Here is a 19231-nt window from a genome sequence, read left to right on the forward strand (position 1 = left end):
AACTCAGAATAAAACAGAAAAGCTATACATTTTGACATTGCTGCTAAAATATTTGTATTTGTATCCAGAAAGTGGTAGTGAGAGGAAATGTGTGATTGCAGAACTTCTGGATAAATTACAGGAGAGCGAAGATAGATTAAGAAGTGGATTGCATCTCCAAACTTCTCTACAGCTGCTAGTTTTGTTGGAAGCATCGAAAACTATCAACTGGTCGAACGGGTAGTGCTCTGATGCAGGTATGTGAACTTTATACTATATAAGATTTTTACACTTTTGCGGCTCCAGACAGATTTGTTTTTTGTTTATTGGTCCAATATGGCTCTTAGATAATTTTTTTATATTGGGGGTCACATCCAAAACTGTTCAAAGGCATGGCATTTACCACAACAAAATTTAAAAGGCCACACTCCGTGGTTTAAACTCCAATTTCAAGTCTGGGGAAGTCTGCGTAAAAGCATGGTAGTTGTAGTCAGTCTGTAGGACATGTTGGACCAAAAATCTCTTGGTCACACCTGTACATGCAAGTCTGGATTGTAAGAGAAACTAACCTAGCTGAAGTTTAAGTCAGACAGATGGGTTTGAATTTTCTGAGGCAGATGTGGATGCATTCAGGCAGTGTTAATGTTGTGTTTTACTGACAAGCAATAAAAAAAGAAGCTGGGACATTTCATAACCTGTGTACAGTCTTAAAATACAAACACAATTTTGCAACTATTATGAAAATCACAGTATACGGCCCTGAGCATAATGTATCGTCAGATAATTTCAGTCAGTGATTTGAAAAATAAATTGATATAAATAAAGGTTATTTTGTAATACACCGAATTGTTTAAGACTGAGAATGAAAGAATAAAGCCAACATTAAATAATATTCCTTTTGGCATAAACCTAACATTCTAAATGGCCGTGTTATCTCAGAATTATGGAAAGTTTCATAAAATTACTTTGTGTTTGAGTTAATTTGCTATTTACTTAAAAATTATCAAGTAGTCTTGAAAAATTTTACTTTTAGAAACTTGCAATACAATAATACAGGTAAGCTTACCCATGGCTAGGATTATGTTTCCCTACAGTGTAGTTTGTTTAAAGTGCAGGGAAAAAAGGTCAAAAACGTACCGTAGTCATTTTCTCTGTAGATTGAAGACAAATATCTGGGTCACCGGACTTGCCTTCTGTGGCCGACATATCCATATCACTGTAATAAAAAAAAAATATTTAAAACTCTTTCATGGGACTAAAATCCTGCATTCTGAGGTTCCATTGTTATGTTGCTATGCTGCTATGCTCTTTGTTAAGAAGCAAATGTAATTTAATATAGACATAAACACAGAAGACTCTGAACAGTTGGCAAAAGAAAACAAATATTCCTCAACACTACTTTCCTTAAAAAAAATTTAAAAATTAAAAAAAACATTCATTAGATTTGAAAAGCAAACACCCAAATGGTTGGATGAGATTAGAGACACTCTACTAGCTGTGAAATTAAATAGAATCTGTGCATGTTGATTTGAGGATTTACATACAATGCTGAGAACTCTACAGGGAGGGGGCAGGATGCAAGTCTACAACCCAGAATAATTTTTGACAGTAAACATCAGCTTTAGTAGAGCCTTGTGTGCATCAGCAGGTTGCCAAAGTGTGAAAGCAGCAGAAGTAAAGCACTGGCAGCGTCAACAAGAGGGACACAGTTCAGGTCCTGGTAACGATTAAAGGATTTTTGCAAATCCTAAGGATCAGCTCTGAGGATGTCCTGCATCCAATGATGCCTGTCAGTTTGCATCAAAGCCTTGAAATCTGGACCTTTATTTATTTAATTTTTTTAAACAGACGTTCACTTTAGGTCCGACAACCAGCCATTCATTAAAAAGCATCACAGAACACTTCTCTCTCTCATTTGCTTCAACTGTATCTTGATGCATATAATGATAATGAAGTGGAAATTATATGGAAATGTCATGGAAAGCTACACAAATTGAAAATTCGATATACAAAACTAAATTTAGTTTTGTATACACTTTGTGTATACAAAATGTAAATAAAAGTTGTCTAAGTCTATATTGATATGGCTCCAAAATTGTTCAAACCCACAGAATTTTATATAAAAAAAAAAAAAAAAACCATAACACATTACAACAAGTAGATTGCTTTCTAGGTCTTGGTATGTAAATGCAGAGAAAAACGTTTGCTTTTTTGCACACAATAAGGATGGTTTGTAAGGTACCACTTTAATAAAAGAAACCCAACTATGTACATCATTATTTTCAAACACAACTGTTTAAACTGTTAAATACTTTAAATTTCTGACCAAACATAATTTCTAAATTGTCATGCATGCCATCCCTTAAGGCACAATAAGGCAAGTCAATCTGTGTTGGATATTTAGCTTTAATCATATCTGGATACACACAAAAGTGAAACACAATTTTGCTCTGGCAGCAGGTTGGAAATTATGTTACCTCATTTCAACTTTCAACTTAGGAATTTCTTGAATTTAAGTGATGTGGTGAATAATGGGAAAGATGCTTTTGTTGTGACAGAGCTCTTCCCTAAGAAGCCTCTGGTCCAGTGACATCTCACGTTGCTCCCCGACAACATATTCTCAGCCGTCTTTTGAATTTAAATGATTTGCTCTTACTTACTGCCGAGGTTTATTTCCTAGTTTATTGAGATCGGGTCTGTCCTTGCTGCAAGGGAGTTCATACCAAGTGAGGCATGAAGTGAAACAAGAATAGAATCTATCTATCTATCTATCTATCTATCTATCTATCAATCACATACACTCCTGGCTGATCTCCAGAGCTTAAAGAGATAGAGGTTAGAGAGGGAAAACAAATAACTGCAATAGTTTAATGCTGAAAGATGGATGTTTGGTACAAAACTCCACAAGAGTACTTGGAGCTGGGAATCTATAGTTTTGCTGAAATCTGATCAGAACTGCATTGCATTCTGGGGTATATAGGCAGGAAAGGATTTAGCCTCAATGTATTTTGGCAAGACTAAGAAAGTTTGGTAGCAGGGCTGCATTTTTTTTTTTCTTTTTGTTTGTTTAGGCTAAATGGAATTGCAGCACCAGGCATGATGAGCAGGCAGCAGAAATCATTGTGAGAACACTGGCAGAGGGGAAACCTGAATCAGGAAAAGGCGGTGAACTAATGGCTTTATGAAGACTTCTGAACGCAAACGTTTAGGGATTTTGGAGAGCTTTAGTGAAGGATTAGGTTATAAAATATCTCAAGCTTCGGGTATCTTGTAGGAAATATGGCAAACATTTAGAAAGTTTTCTGTGGAAAGATTAGACAACTGACGTTGACAAGTACTCTTCATCTGTCTGTTATTGAGATACAGTATTTTCAAAGAAGAATTAACAACAATGTATGTGAAAAGCTGCCATAATCTTGTAGTTTTAAGAAAATGATTTTAACTTTCTTAGGCCCCGTCCACACGAAGTCAAAACGAACACGAAACGCTGATATTTTCCAAAACGTTTGCCGTAAAGACGGAGAAGTAAAATAAATGTGAGCGTCCACACGAATGCATGAAAACGCTGCAAAATGTATGCCAGGCCTGTAAGTGGCGCTGTGGTGCCAAAGCAAAAATAAGCGACGAAATGTTGGGCATGCGCACTAATATTTATACATGTTTGCCCTGCGGGCCCATTTTCGTGGTTAAGTCAAATTCAGGTGCTGAACTATGTCGTCGATATTGCTCTGTTCTTCCTGGAGATATTCCAGAAGAAGAAGATTCTGTTGTAAGCCCGACAGCAGGGTGAGTAGCATTAGCAGCAACGGCGCCATTGTTGTTGTGATGTGTCGCGCATGCGTGTTTAGAGGCGACGCTATGACGCATGCGTGTAAAAAAAAATATGCGGTTAGAGCGTAAAGATGGAAACGCGAAAACGGCGTTTCAGAATCTTCCCACTCTGAAGGCTGAATAAAAAAAAGATCGTTTACAGACCCCCGAAACGCCGGCTTCGTGTGGATGAGAGGCTGGTTTGGTGAAAAATTTGTGCGTTTAGGCCAGGGTTCGTCTTCGTGTGGACGGGGCCTTAGACTTCATGAACAAGCGCCACAAAGTGGTCCACAACATTAAATTCCACATATTTTGTAGCTGTGGTAAAAGTATTTTAAGGAGTGTGAATACTTTTGCAAATCACCATAATGGCTTCCTTGCAGTAACCAACATTGAGATGATTAACCATTTAGATCTAAATCTAACCGAGGGGTAAAAGAGAACTCTTGGTGTCTGAGTGAAAGCTTTATTAATCAAACCAGCAGAAGGTTCACGGTTCTAGTGGAGGTTGATGCAGTGTAAAGGAAATTACACATCAAACTGCTTCATATGCTGTAAAACATCAGGTTTAGCAGATCAAGAAAGGCCAGGGAAGGGGATTCAAATTGCTCACTACCTCAGGCAGTGGTGAATCACTGACGAGAGTATTGGGGACACTAATTCACTGAACAGTGGCAGATCAAGGAATTGTCACACAAGGCCATGGCATAAAGATGTCACAGAATACCACTGATGTGAATAGAAATAACGGCTGCAGCTAGTGATACAATTAACCCAAACTCATGTACTATTCAGATCCAACATTAAAATGTGTTATTGACAGTTTTTAATCAAAGCTCAAGGGACGTAATGCGCTGTAAAAATAAAATGATCCTTTTTTTTAAAATGATGTACAAAGGAAACCCTATAAAGCATAAGTATTCTAAGATCAAATTTATATCTCAGGGTATTCAAACTGTCAGGCTACTTCATATAATCACATAAAAAGGTTGGATCACACTTTTTAATGGGGCTTTTTATCTGTATGTTTCCGTTTATCATTTCATCAAGACTATAAGACCTGAGGATCGATACGGATTGGCAAAGGAGTCAAATGCTTTGAGAAGAACAAACAAACCTAAAACAACTACAGTGACAAATTTGTATAAACTATCAAATAATGCATGTGAAAAAACATTACTGCTTAAGTTTTAAAGTGGGACATTTTCCTGAACAGGCCATATCTTCAATGTGGCTTTTAAGAGCAATCAGACAAAAAGCTAAAATCAATGGCAATGTTAATGAAAATTTACGAGAAGTTAGCGGATGTGGGGAAAAGGAATTGATGCTTTTGAAAGGAAGTAGTCTTTGAAAGTGAGCCTTATTTAAATTACCGTTGCATCCAAGGAAAAAGGACATCTGCTAGAAAGAGTGCACCCATATCGACCATTTATCAAATCATCCACAGCTTTAAGTACTGATTCAGCTGCCTCCTAAAACTACTAAGCTCTGCATTTGGTTGCATCCAGTCCAGGGCTTGCTTGTAACCATGTTTCCATCCAAATGTCATGAAAATTCTGAGTGAACTTTTAAAGTGTAGAGGGAAAAAAAGAATGTGAAGTAGGCAGATTTCCATACATTAGAGTTAATTAACCAGATGATATAAAGAGTATTGTTATAAGACACTTAAGTCCCACTTTGTTGTACTTTGTTGTAATGAACAGGAAGTTAGCAAACCATCATAGACACAGATCAGTAATGGAGCAAGGTTTTCTTAAATGTTGCAATCAGACAAGTTTCAGCTTGTATTTGTGATGGTACATGTATTCGAGAGATGAGAGAGAATTAATATAGAATTCTAAGTTTCTAAATAAAAACTACCTTGGTTTTGAGGCTGATATTTTATGAATACAGTACATGCTCCATGTCAAAAGGGAAATCAGGATACTTTGCAGAGGTCCATAAAAGAAAGATCCATACCATTTGACATTTGATAAACTAAATATAGTTTTTTCTAACATGAAAATTGTGATGAAATTACCAACTTTTTGATACGTTTATTTAAAGGTTCTATAATCATGCTTTTATGCTTTCAAAAGAGTTGTTTTCTGGTGGCTTGTTGCCCCAACCTAGAAGAAAAACAATTTCCTTCACTACAACATTAGTCTCTTCTGGTGTAAACCCTATCCATTTCAATAAAATTACCTAAAAGCCCCTTCAGGACAGAGTCGCGCAACTTCTGGTAGTTTGGCTGTTCTTTAAAAAGGCTGGACTACTCTGTCTCATGTCAGTTCTGACTGATTGGATTAAGTGGGCCTATTGTTTACTAGACAGGGAGGTGGGCACCTTCTGGAGGGGGCAGATAATAACAGAGCAAAAAACTAAAGGTGAGAGCAACTAATTTTCTCAGCACAGGGAGAGCAGAACCCACAAGGATTACAGAGACATTCATAATTCAAGGAAAATACCACTATGGGCATGATTTCGATGAAAGAATAACCTAACATAGCAAAAAAAATGCTCAAATTAATTTTACATGATATAGACCTTATAAAATCTGCAGCCTGGGCTCTAGATATTGGCTCATTATCATACAGCAAAAATAAACCTCGACAGGGGTCAATTTTGTTATTTGAAATGTTTGGTATGCAAATATTTAAAGTAGAGTATGCTTAAGAAAGAATTTAAAAAGCTTTTTAGATTTTCAAAGAAAATCACAATTTTCAAAACACACACTGCTTGTTCTGTTTAAACCACAGGACTGCATTAAAAAACCCTTTATCAAAACACTAAAAACCTTTGACATTTTAAAAAGCTTCCAGGTTTTCAGGTTTGATTTTATGCATTTATGGCAGATATATTCATAAAACTGGTTCGGATCAGTCAGACATTTTGATAGGAAAGTTATTTCAGTTCAATAGGGATGGGGGGGCTTAAAAGGTAGCTATAGGAGATTGGACTGAAATTACCCAAAAAAGAACATACATACTTCATGAATAATAAGGTAAAAATTCAATTTTTGTCACTATAAGACATTTTGAGAAGTCTAAAAGTCTTGACAACTAAAAGTGTCCATAGTCAAGTGCAAAGATACTGTATTTTGGTGCTCTGTGTCGATTCTGTAAAATATCACATTGTGCTGTTCAATACTGAACCAAATGCAAGCCTTGAACTTGCTCTCAGTTGATGACCCTTGCTCAGCATGAAGCATTGAACAAAGACCTTTTGCATGTCCCCCCCTTCCTGTTAGAATAATACCGCCTTGATTTATGGTTCTGATTTGATGCACATACCTGATGAACACTGCTCAGTGAGTAGGTATTGTGCAGACTGAGGGGGGGCAAAGTGAAGAGTTTTACAGGATGCCAGTGCACTGCATGTTTTACCCTGAGATTTGCAGTTTTGCCTTGGATAGATTCTCTGCAGATTTGGAGGAGTCAGTCAAAGACGAGGAGGAGGCAGACAGCAATCCACTCTGCAGGTGAAAGACAAGAGACAACTAGAATAAAAAGCTGTCCCACAGTTTGAAATAACTGACAACTGTCTATGGTGGAATTAAATTATACAACGCCTTGCTTTTGGTATATACTCTATATCATCAATACTCCTGGCAGATTCACAGAATCTGAATTATATAACATTTAGAAAAATGTCAAAATATTGTAGGAGTTCCTCCATGTGCATTTTAAAATATAGGACCCTTTATTTTTATCTTGTGATTCATAGACATTAAAAAAGTTAATAAGGGTTATAGTTTGCCAAAATTCAAAATCGTTTTTATGGTAATTGATTTTTGTCTTGTGGCCTAAATCAGAAAAAAAAAGGTGTAACTTTTTTTCTTTTTTTTTCCATGACAAGACAAAAGAAACAAATGCTATGGAAATTGATTTGGAGGAATCCTTTCAATAGTGCAAAACTGCCCTAACAGATATAAGCATCCAGCTTCTTTGTGTGGATGCCCGAAAAACCAAAACAGTACCTAAGGGGGAAAACAGTCAGCTAAGCAAATTTTGAACATGGGCCCATATATTTGTAAACAAACATTTTGTAACAAGCAAAATCCGTTCTGCAGTAGCATATATTGTAATTGCATTGTTGCAAGGTAATAAAAACAAAGTTGAAACTAGGAAGATGACAGAAAGCCACATGGATGGCACTGTAGCTTCTCATGAAGAGTTAACAGTGTCAACACTATTAACTCTACTGTAGGTGGCAGGCTTTTCAACTGGTAGTTATGGCAACAGCGCAAATGTCTACTTTCTTTATATAAATTAAGATTTGAAAACAAAGATTACACATCAATTTCTCTGAAAGACTTTGACAGAAATGAGTAATACAGAAAGCAGCTTGGGCTTATTTGTGGATGTTTGGGGTACTGACTGTACCTGCTGTTTCTTTTTCAGCTGTGAGGCTTCAGCTGGGTGGTTAAACCGCAGTATGGGTCCTCTTCCTAGCTGTATAATTGCACCTAAAGGGAACCAAATAAGTAAAGCGTGAAAAGTCAAAAGAATACAAAATTATAGTCTAAAAGCAGCTGGAATCAATCATAGCCTGGACTTGTGATCTTGAATTTTGTAATTCATTATGAATGCATCTCTAAAAGCTGGATGAAGCACTGCTAATATGATTTCCCTAAATGGAAATGAAAGGGTTCCATCTGCAGTATTCATTATGCATAAAACAGCAGAGAGATGGCCCAGGAGAAAGCTTTCAATGACTGTTACAGAAACTTATCTACACACTAAGGTTTGAAAACGTATTTGGTATTTGAGTTTTTCCCTCAACTGGATTTGTTACTGAAGAAAATGAATCTGTTGCAATGAGGAACATAATCCCATCACATGATCGACAGTGGCCTTAACCAACAGTAGGCCTATAATTTATCAGCAGAAAGGATACATGGAAGCCTCCAAGTATTGTAACTTGGAAGAATTTAGGTGATATAAGGCTTTATATATCAGAGCTGCATTCATACGGCCATATCCACAGATTTTCACTAGGTTTCTTCCTCCTCCACTACTCTCTGTACAGCAAATCCTGCAACTACTAATGACTTCTGACGATTGACAAAGCACCTGAGAACAGCCTGTGATAGATTCTAGCTGCTGCTGGACAGAAAATTACTATCATTTGTTCAAGAAAATGGCTTTAGATGCAGCCATTTCTGAAAGGAATATTGGATAAATTGAAAAGGTTACAAAAAAAAAAAAAAAAAGAATAGAATACTATAGCCAGGCTACACACTGGTTGGTTCAGTGTGCAGCTTTTATCTCATGAAAACCAAAGCAATATTGTTGAAGAGTCAGGAAGCAGTTCAAGCTCCCAGCCTTGACAAACAGAGCCAAGGGATGGGGGGGTGCAGAGTTTTAACTAGACTCTCCTCTATCCTTTGAAAGGTTAATGCTCTGGCCCACTTCAAAACCTGTTGGCCCTATCAACTCCATCTGCCAATTAAATTGAGGGCTTCAGGCTTTGTCTAGAGCTTTGTCCAGGGCCCCTCGCCCTCCAAAATGTTTAGTAAGAGAAATGGCATCTGCCCTGTGAAGAGCAGTGTTCACAATCCACTCATGCCTTAAGTGTGTTTCCATGGGGAAGCCAGCGACACAAAGTGGATTTCATTTGCAGATGAGATCCAGTGATGTCATTTCACCACACTCAAAACAGATAAAAGGGTTATTGACTGCAACAAGCCAAATAATTGCAAATTTGGGAGAAAAATCTTCATTATTATAGTCGTGCTTTGCCCCCTCCACTCCTCATATTTATGCAAGAATATCAGGAGGAAAATTAGGTTTAGCATAAATGCTTACCCTGATTCAGCTGGCAGGGATGTGTGACCACAGAGCCGTTAACTGAACACAGTGCGCCATCCTTAGGGAGCAGAGTAACAATCCCAGCACAGTTCTCAAGCAGGCAATGTTCACGAAGGAGTTCAGGTCCAGAAAGCACTAGAAGACAGTTTTAGAAAGCGTTGATGCTACAGCAGCAAAAAATATGGCAAAGCAATTTTAGTATGGGGGCTTTCACTCACCGATACCCTGACTGCATAGGGCTTCATCACTTCCAATCAAGGTTCTGCCTTCCTATAGAGTAACAAGATGATACTTGTATAATGTGCCAACAACAAAAATCACAAGAGCCATCAATGGAAATCAAATGCATTAACCAATGGAGGCTTGGATTTGGATTGACACACAAAGTGGAAACTACAGTAAATGCTGATCCAACATTGCTGTAATGTCTTTAAAACCGGTCAAAATGAGGCTCAGTATTGTGTGTGGCCTCCACCTGCCTGTATGATCTCTCTGCAATGCATGTGCATGCTCCTGGTGAGATGCTAGATGGTTTCCTGAGGATTCTTCTCCCAGTACTTGAATAAAGCATCCGCTAACTCCTGAACAGTCTGTGGTGCAACATGACAGAGGATGGATCGAGACATATCACATGATGCGCTCATTCAGATTCAGGTCTGGGGAACGGGTGGGCCAGTCCTTCATCTTCAATGCCTTCATCTTGGAGGAACTGCTGACAAACTCCAGCCACATGAGGTCTAGCAGTGTCCTGCATTGGGAGAAACTCGGGGCCAACCACCAGAGCATATGGTCTTACAAGGAGACTCAGGATCTCATCCTTGTACCCAATGGCAGTCATGCTACCTCTGGGGAGCACATGGACGGCTGTGCAGCCCTCCAAAGAAATGCCACCCCAACCAATTAATGACCCACTGCCGAACCGGTCATGCTGAAGGATGTTCCAGGCAGCAGATCGCTCTCCATGGTGTCTCGAAACTCTCATGTCTGACACTTGTGCTCAGTGTGAACCTGCCTTCGTCTGTGAGGAGCACAGGGCACTAGTGGTGAATTTGCCAATCCTGGTGTTGTCTGGCAAATGCCAAGTGTCCTGCATGGTGTTGGGCTGTGAGCACAACCCCAATCTGTGGACGTCAGGCTCTCATACCATCCTCTTGGAGTCGGTTTCTAACAGTCTGTGCAGACATGCACATCTGTGGCAGGCCGGAGGTCAATTTGCAGGGCTCCAGCAGTGCTCATCCTGTTCTTGCCGTCTATGCTGACAGGCAGTAAATCTTGCCACAGCTTGTTGTACCATCCTGGATCAGCTGCACAACCTGAGCCACTTTGTGTGAAAGTACCACCAACATTCAACATTGCCTGGAACATCAGCCAGAAAGCATAGGTATTGAGAAGTGGTCTGAGGTCAGCAATTAGTAAGACACACTGAGTGTGTCTTACTAATTGCCAATAATTTACACACTTTGTCTATTGCATTTGCACAACAGCATGAGAAATTGATTGTCAATTACTGTTGCTTCCCATGTGGACAGTTTAATTTCACAGAGGTTTGAGTTAATTGAAGTCATTGTGTCGTTTACATGTTCCCTTTATTCGCCTCAGTATTTGTATATCCTCTTGAAATAGTTTTCTTTTAAAAAAAAAATAAAAAAGTGGAATCTATTCACATTCAAATAATAGAGGATGATTCCTGTGGTGAGCAGGTCTTCGTTGATGCCTATCAGATGAGGTAACTGGCAGTCCAAGATGACCCCACTCCCCTCTTTTCTCAGAGCCACACTTTTCTCCTGTGGGAACACACCCAAAGAAAAACAAATCCATTCAGTAGCCTTTAGCTGAAATGTTACACAATAAAAACGCTGACAGACATTTAATGGCAACTGGCAGAAAACAAAATTTTTTATGACTGCTCTTCGTCGCCTGAAGGCCAAGCAGAATATCAGGGTTCCAGCCATGTGTCACCATGAAGCAGAAGAGAGGCTAACGGCAAAAGTGATGACATAAATCATTCAGATTATGGCGCCGAAAGTCAAACTGCATATTGTGTTCAGTGAGTGAGACCGACACAATTCCGCAGCCTGTCCTCACACACAGGTTATACGCCATGCTCTATTGCCTTTATTGGTACATTGCTTTGGATGCTGCATGTTACTGTTAAAATACCATATAGAAAGTAAGTCAGCTTCAAACTATAGCAAACAAACTTTGGCTTTATTCATTTTTCATGTAATTTTGTTGTATTCTGTTAGTGAAAAAATAAATCCATTAAAGCAAAGAGAATGTTATTGTATAATAAAGAACAGAAAGAAATTTTGAAAAACTGTAATAGTTTTGATTACAAGGAAAGGTGGGGCGTGTTTAACCTTCAATCACAAAGCACAATTCAAATGGTTGTAAGGGTTAAAAGGGTTGTACTTCGATTTTTAAAACCTTAAATTCGCTATAAATGTCAGTTATCATCTTTGCTACCAAGGTTAAGAAAAAGCTACATGAAAGAACAAAACACTAAGATAAAAGATAATTTACAATTAAACCATAAATCTTCAAGATTGCTATAAAGCCCAAAATCAAAATCTGCCAGAAATGTGAATAATAAAAGCTCAAATGCATTATACAGAAAGAATCCAAATATAACCTAAGTTGCATGCATTTGGGAACAAAAACCCTCAGGAGGTTAGATTACTTGGTAACTCTCTTGGATAATGTGATCACTACTACATAAAGTTCTCATCAACATGTGGGTGGTAAGAGATGCTTTAACACTCAAAGTTTTAAGTAGAGGACCAAGTCATATTTTTTGTCAGGATTTATGATTGTCAATGTCAAAGGCCTCCTAGAGGATGACCCATGATATGAATCAGTTAAGCACAGTATCAGGCAAAAAATACTCTGTCTCTATGTTATGACCAACTGCAGCCCTGAGATCCAGCACTACCAAGATAGAAGCTGTAAAGGTTTCACTGCAGTTTAATTCTAAACTTTTACTAATCCAACCTAGTTCTGTGTTGAACAAAGGATAAAAGAGCCTTTTTAAATGGCAAATCGGTCAATTAGATCACAGTTCAACATAATTTGCCAAACATTTCAGATTTACAAAGTATTTTTCAAACGATGTCTCTTTATTTTTAGCATTTCCACATCAGACAGCACTTATGACATTGACCGTTTCAATTCCTCTAAAGTTTTCTGGAGAGAACAAAACTAAAACCATCTGATCTGCTTGGACTAAATATTTGCCTTCAGCTATGGTTGCTGTGAAAATGGGATGCACAAGTTACAAATCATGTAGTTGAAAAAGGGCCGCATTTATTTTTAAATCCCCCCCAACTACAAAAGACCTATTATGTTTTAGACCGAAGACTTTTAAGCAGTTGAATCTGGAATCAAGCAAAATGGTTAACCCTGACGTGAAGTGAAGACTTAAACAATACAAGCTATAATGAAGAGAGAAGTCTTCAAGCAAGTGTTTAGGGAAAGGTAACCTCCAAAGAGCAATTGCTGATCTTCAGTCAAAAGTCTTCCAATGTACGAGGGCTGGGATCAGAAGTAGCACTGATTTAGCTGATGGAGAAACGCCTCACATCATTTTGGATCACAATAAAAGACACTTCGAGAGGCCGAGCAAAAAAATGTCATCCAATACAGAGAATATGCTTTGCATAAACTGATCTTCCCTGCCTTTAACCTCCCCCCACCCACTCTGTTCTATAGATTAGACTGTAAAGAGAGAGACGTGCCAACCACCAGCACCTCCTCATCCATTGGCAGTTGTGAGACGGGAGAAATCCTTTTTTCTAATGAAGAGGGAGAGGCATCGACCACAGCCCCTTGTACTTAATTAAAAGGGATTTTTCACAGCCTTCATTAGAGGTGTAGAGCAGCCTGTCAGTTTAATGCAGTATGTCACTTTCCTTTAGACCCAAGGAACAGATGATATCTACCAAAATTCATTCTAAAAAACAATGGTTTACCAATATAGTAAAAGTTGCATGATCAAAATAAAAGGGAAATATTTTTGCTTTCAGACTGAAGCAGCTGGTGAGCATACTGTAATTAAAGATGGCCTGGACCAGCAGCCAGACTCTGAGCTCTTAGACTCCTATCAAAAGCCATCATTTTGCATTTGGCTAGAATTTTAATTGAATTCTTTTTCGACCTTTTGGAACTGCAAAGTGCATTTCAAAACAGCACAGCACTAAGCTGGCTAAATCTCCTGACTATTAACTTTATCAAGTAGAACAATCTGCCAAGAGAACAAAATAATACAGAATCCTGAACAATGGAAACACCTTCATGCTTAAATTGCTGTGTCACATTAAAAGGTTAATTTCCTAAAACGAATTGTATTAATATCCCAGATTGCTTGTCTTTATAAATGTTAAAAGGGCTTCTACATAAAAGAGAGAGCAATTACGTGACCAGCTTTCAAAGTGACTAGGTCTTTTGCTTGCAGTGATTGATTATATACTTGTGTTAAAGAACTGCCACCTTGTTAACAGTCGTTCCTTTTTCATGCTCCTTTTCATTAGTTTGTAACATGCAAGAGCAGAATTTCAACCAGAAACCTATGCGCCTGATGGTAAAATAAACTGCTGTGAAATTAAATTGAAATTTCAATCCAGCCACCAGCATGTAATTAAACTTGGGACAAAAATGGAGGAAAGCATTTCTGGGATTTCTTTGGCCAGAATGTTTCTGCAGCTGCACCAAAACTATGAGCATAAATGATTTTGTACTCCAGCTTAGTAATTACATTTCACAACGTACAGAAAGAAATTAAGCTTTTAATATTTTTATGTTTAAACTGTTTAAATATTTATAGATTAAAGAAAACAAACCACAAATCAATATCTAAAGCTAACTGCATGTACATCTAAAGTTAAAGATGCAAGTTTTGAAAGACTGTAAACCCCAGTCTGTAATATGTTGTTGAACGCAAAGACTGTGTAAATAGGATCTTGCCAGTGGGTTCAACTAAGCTTTTAGCTGCATAGCATTTTCCATGAGCAAAGAAGAGTTGCTCTGGTCTAAGATTTACCCTGTAGGTTGTCAGTTACATAAATATTTCTTATATTATAAAGAAGAAAATGTTCTGTTACCACTGCCCGTTAGTACCTTTTCATATTGTGTCCAATAAAATCTATATTTATAATAACTTATAATTATTTTAATAAACATTTTCCACAGGTGAGCAAAGCTATGATAAAAATACTGGCAATCTTAAGATAATCGTAAGATAAGGATAACAACAATATGAAATACTATCTGCCAAAAGCAGAGACGTGGCCAGGAAGGGGCAGAGTGCATTGAGGGGTGGCAAAAAACGTGTTGAACGATTTCAGGGTCAATCTGCACTGATTGCAATGTACCTACAGGAAAATTTATATTTCCAATGAAATCACAGAAGTAAAACTAGATTCTTCTAAAGCCCTTGATAGACATATACGCATATACCGGTATGCTGTTTTAAGATATAGCAGACAATCTTTCAGCCTTAAGTTCCGGTTCAATCATGAATGGGTTGTCCAACATGCCAATCTTTGCGAGATGCTCACCTAATGCTATTGCATACACATGTTAAATAACTACATAAAATTAATATACATGTACATTAATACATACATTTAGAAAGTTTTAGTTTTTACTCCTCTCAAACTTCAACCACATGTGACTCCAAATCCCACACAAGAATAATCCTGAAAAAAGGATTAATTCTACATTTGTCATCTATAATGTCAATATATTAATTTAAAGTATATTAGGTTTATTTTTTTTTTTTTGGGAAGTTTATGGTTAATACTCTAACAATTAAAGTCAATGCTGCCACTGTCTGGTTTATAGAGGAACTGCTCATTTCCAGGTTGAATTACATCTACATGTAAACAACAAATTACTTTGTAGCCAATGAGTCTAAGTCAAAGCCCCCCCCACACACATCTAGCCATGCCCCTGACCAGATGTCAGCATATCTATGGATAAGATCCACTGAAATTTCAAAAGTGATTGGTATAACAAATCGATTAATAATTTAGACAAAGTGTGTGCAATGAAACTTTCTATTGAACTTGGGGCCAGCTAAATTAAATTTAAATGCTTATAGGCATGTTCTTTTTTATAGGCAATCAGATTTTCTAATCAAATTAAGAGCAGATTTAAGATTGGCTAGACTAACCTCCCGTGAGAGAAAACCAGTAATCCTGATAAAGTGAAATAACATGCAAACATTATGAAATGCTATAAAGACCATGATGTAAAACTGCTGACACTGTGGTTCAAATTGACATAAACCAGGGGAAGGCTCAAAGCATTGAAAGTTTAAGTTGTGCTGATTTTAGCTGTTTGAAAATGCAATGAACACCAAGATCAAAGAAAGGTTTTGGTTCATTTATCTTACAGAAATGGAGGATCCTCCGACATTGCATTACAAAGGGACCTGAGAGCATCGCTGCAAGAAGTAGATGCAACTCTTAATATAAAGCAATGTGTGTATCTCAATTACAAATATACCGATGTATAAGCCGGCAGTAGAACATGATTTTACTTTACCCTCCTTGCTTTCTGTTTTGTTCTCCCAATCTGTTACTGCCTCTGACTGGTAAGAGGCTGCTCTGAAATCTCTCTCATATTAATTGCTTTCTCTTTGCCACATGCCCTGTAACCAATCTTTGGAAGCTGACGCTGAATAACTTTGCATTTCAAATCTGCTTTGAATACAAAATGCAAAACTCAGTTTACAATGCTTTTGGTCAACTTTATTCATAAGTGCTCAGAAATCCTTTTACTTGTGACAACGGCTTCACCTGAATTACACAAAATTGAAGCTAGGACTATGCTATTCATATGGAAAACTAAACTTAGCATAGGACATCCTAACATTCACATTCAGATGGAATATTTTAAAACAAAGAATAATCTCTTATATGAAAGATTGCAGCCCCTGAAAAAGGTATGTAAAAGCCTTATGTTTTTTTTTTTCCAATGCAGTAAAGAATCCTTTGACAATAGTATACCACTTAGTTTAACGTTTCACTAAGATGGAGCAAGTATAAGGGCCCTTTGACCATTCTGATTGTCACATAGTCCTCAAGGTGTGCATTGCACATCTGATAAAGAAGTCTATCTACGATGCTATTAGGGATGCACAATATAATCGGCCCCCTATCGGTATCGGCCTGTATCGGCCTTAAAACTGAATATCGGACATCGGCCACCCCACAGATATTTAACCCGATATTTGATCAGCTTCTGAGTTTCTAAAGTCTAAAAAAAAAAAAAAAACTACTTCCTCAAAAACTTCTTTTTTACAGACTTAAAAACTTCTAAAGATGAGGAAAAAGTGTTGATACATTAAAATATCACAATATCTTCATATGCTGATATATTGCCATTTAAAAACACCATATCAATCTCTTTTACTAATGAAATATTGCTATACGTCATCGTTATGCTACAAAATCCCCCAAAACTTCACGAAATTTTGCCATATTTTTATATGTTGATATATTGACGCGGTATCGATCTATTTTACTAACAAAATCACAAGAATTTGCAAAATATCACAAGAGTTTGTAACAGAACGATGAAATTTCACGACATTTTGAAAGTAAAATAGATCGATGCCGCGTTTTTAAAAATCAATTTGATATCAGCATATGAAAATATATTTGAGTATATTATTTTTCAAAGTGTCAGAAATGGATAACAAAACTGCTATTTTCAATGACTACTTATTTTGTCCAGCTTTAATATCGGTATCGGTTATCGGCTACATGAGTTTTAAAGTATCGACATATCGGATATCGGCCAAAATCCCAATATCGTGCATCCCTAATGGCTACCTATACAGACATTTTGCAATACCGTGAAGCCTTGATGTTTTTACTAATTGCTAACATACTGCAAGGGTTTCCTAACGCTCTCTGTCGTGCAACTAAGTGGTTTTTAAGGGATACTAAAGATCAATGGTTCCCAGCCCTGTTCCTCAGGGACCCCCTGCCCTGCATGTTGTAGATAAATCTCTGTTCTGCCCACTTGATTCAAACTAGAGCTCTTCCTGTGCAATCAAGTGCTGCAGAAACCTGGTAATTATCCATTCTTTCTGTTGTGATGCAACATGGAAACAAATGAAACATGCAGCACAGGGGTCCCTGAGAATGGTGTTGGGAACCACTGTTATTGATAGGGAACATTTGAACCCAGTGCATCCGTCTTTGGTAGGACTCCTCAAGCATTTCCAACATCCTGACTTTATCCAGCCCTATAGCCGGTAGCAGTAGAGGAAGAATAGCATTGAGTGAGGACATATTCCCCTGCCCAAGGGAAACCAAAAGTTAATTTCTTACCAACTAGAAGTACATAGATACAGATTATTTCTAAGTGTTTGTGTCCACTTTTGTTTCATATACTTTAAAGGGTTTAATCAAAATGATTCTTGAGCTCAAAAATAATTGTGACACTAGTGATTTTGTTAAAGATGGGATAGCTCTTAGCCATTTATTTTGTATAAGAATTAAAGGTAATATCCAGGAGGATATTAAGACTTTTTTGGAAACAACACCTTAAAGTTAAAAAAGGTGCGTAGGAGCCTATTTTAAGCACTTATCACTTTTTTTTTTTTTTTTTTTTTACAAAAAGAAGGCAACATATTTTTTGAAAATACCTGAATGCAAATCTATATGAAGAAATATTAAATCTATTAAGTCTTCAATTAAACTTGGAGATCCTGCAACATCTCTGGGTCTAGCGGTCATCAGCACTTTTGCCTGGATGTAAAACGGAATCATGCATAATAAACTGTCACTGTCAGTAAAATACAGCATATCCTAATTCTTTGAGGCTGGTTCAAACTACATGATCATGCAAACATTTATAGCACTTTAATTTATATGCAAGACATTCTACAATCAAAGGGCCATGTATCAATCTTCAAGATCGTTCAATTAGGTGAGGAGAAAGCAGCAAATGAGTCAGGACTGTCAAGCCACTAAAAGTCACCTGCTAATTATCCAACATCCACATATAAACAACATATGCACAAGTCTGCACAACATAATCAACTTCACCATCTCTCCTATATTTGATTCTAAAAGCAGGAGGACGCTAAAATCAAGCTGTTAAAAAGTTTTCAGATGGCTCAATTTTAACTTTAGCAGGACTTTCATAACAGTTTGAAATCTGATGGAGAAGTCTGTCTTACTTTTCACTGAGTTGCTGGCACACTTCAGTTTGATGCATAATGTAACAAGCGACATGGCTGAATACAGCTAGTTCCAAAAAGTGACATTTGGTGTTAGTTGAGGAGCTGGGCAAAAATGTATCTGAAGAAAAGAGTTCAGCGTAAATTCAGAGCTGGCGGCAGTGGCAGTGGTGTTGTGAAACCTTAGGATGTTTTGAGGATGATACCATTCTGTCCCTGCCTAAAGGGAAGACATGCAGTTTGTTTTAAACTCCTCTTACAAACTTCCCAAATACATAATATCCAACAATTAGCACAAAATGTTTGCTCTTGGATTTCATTTAAATCCCGATATTTAAAGGGGGTAAAAAAAAATAAAATAAAAAAAAATCTAACTGAATGGCCAACAGACCCATGCATGCCGGGACTATTTAAAGGGCTCACAGTGACACCTGCTGGCTAGAGCTTGTAACTACAA

At 37.5% G+C, this 19231-nt stretch overlaps 1 protein-coding gene across 1 annotated transcript in view; it reads right to left on the reverse strand.

Moving 5' to 3' along the window:
• Positions 1–19231, reverse strand: part of kif16bb (kinesin family member 16Bb) — a 31600-nt gene that overhangs the window by 3064 nt on the left and 9305 nt on the right. Inside the window, exons 13-18 of the mRNA XM_038306631.1 lie at positions 11246–11365; positions 9800–9851; positions 9579–9716; positions 8154–8236; positions 7155–7243; positions 1117–1195 (exon numbers count right to left, since the gene is read on the reverse strand). Of these exons, the coding sequence (XP_038162559.1) occupies positions 1117–1195; positions 7155–7243; positions 8154–8236; positions 9579–9716; positions 9800–9851; positions 11246–11365 (561 nt within the window). The remainder of the gene's footprint in view (positions 1–1116; positions 1196–7154; positions 7244–8153; positions 8237–9578; positions 9717–9799; positions 9852–11245; positions 11366–19231) is intronic.

Source organism: Cyprinodon tularosa, unplaced genomic scaffold, assembly GCF_016077235.1.
Source record: "Cyprinodon tularosa strain WSP-4 unplaced genomic scaffold, ASM1607723v1 ctg116, whole genome shotgun sequence".
NCBI lineage: Eukaryota > Metazoa > Chordata > Actinopteri > Cyprinodontiformes > Cyprinodontidae > Cyprinodon > Cyprinodon tularosa.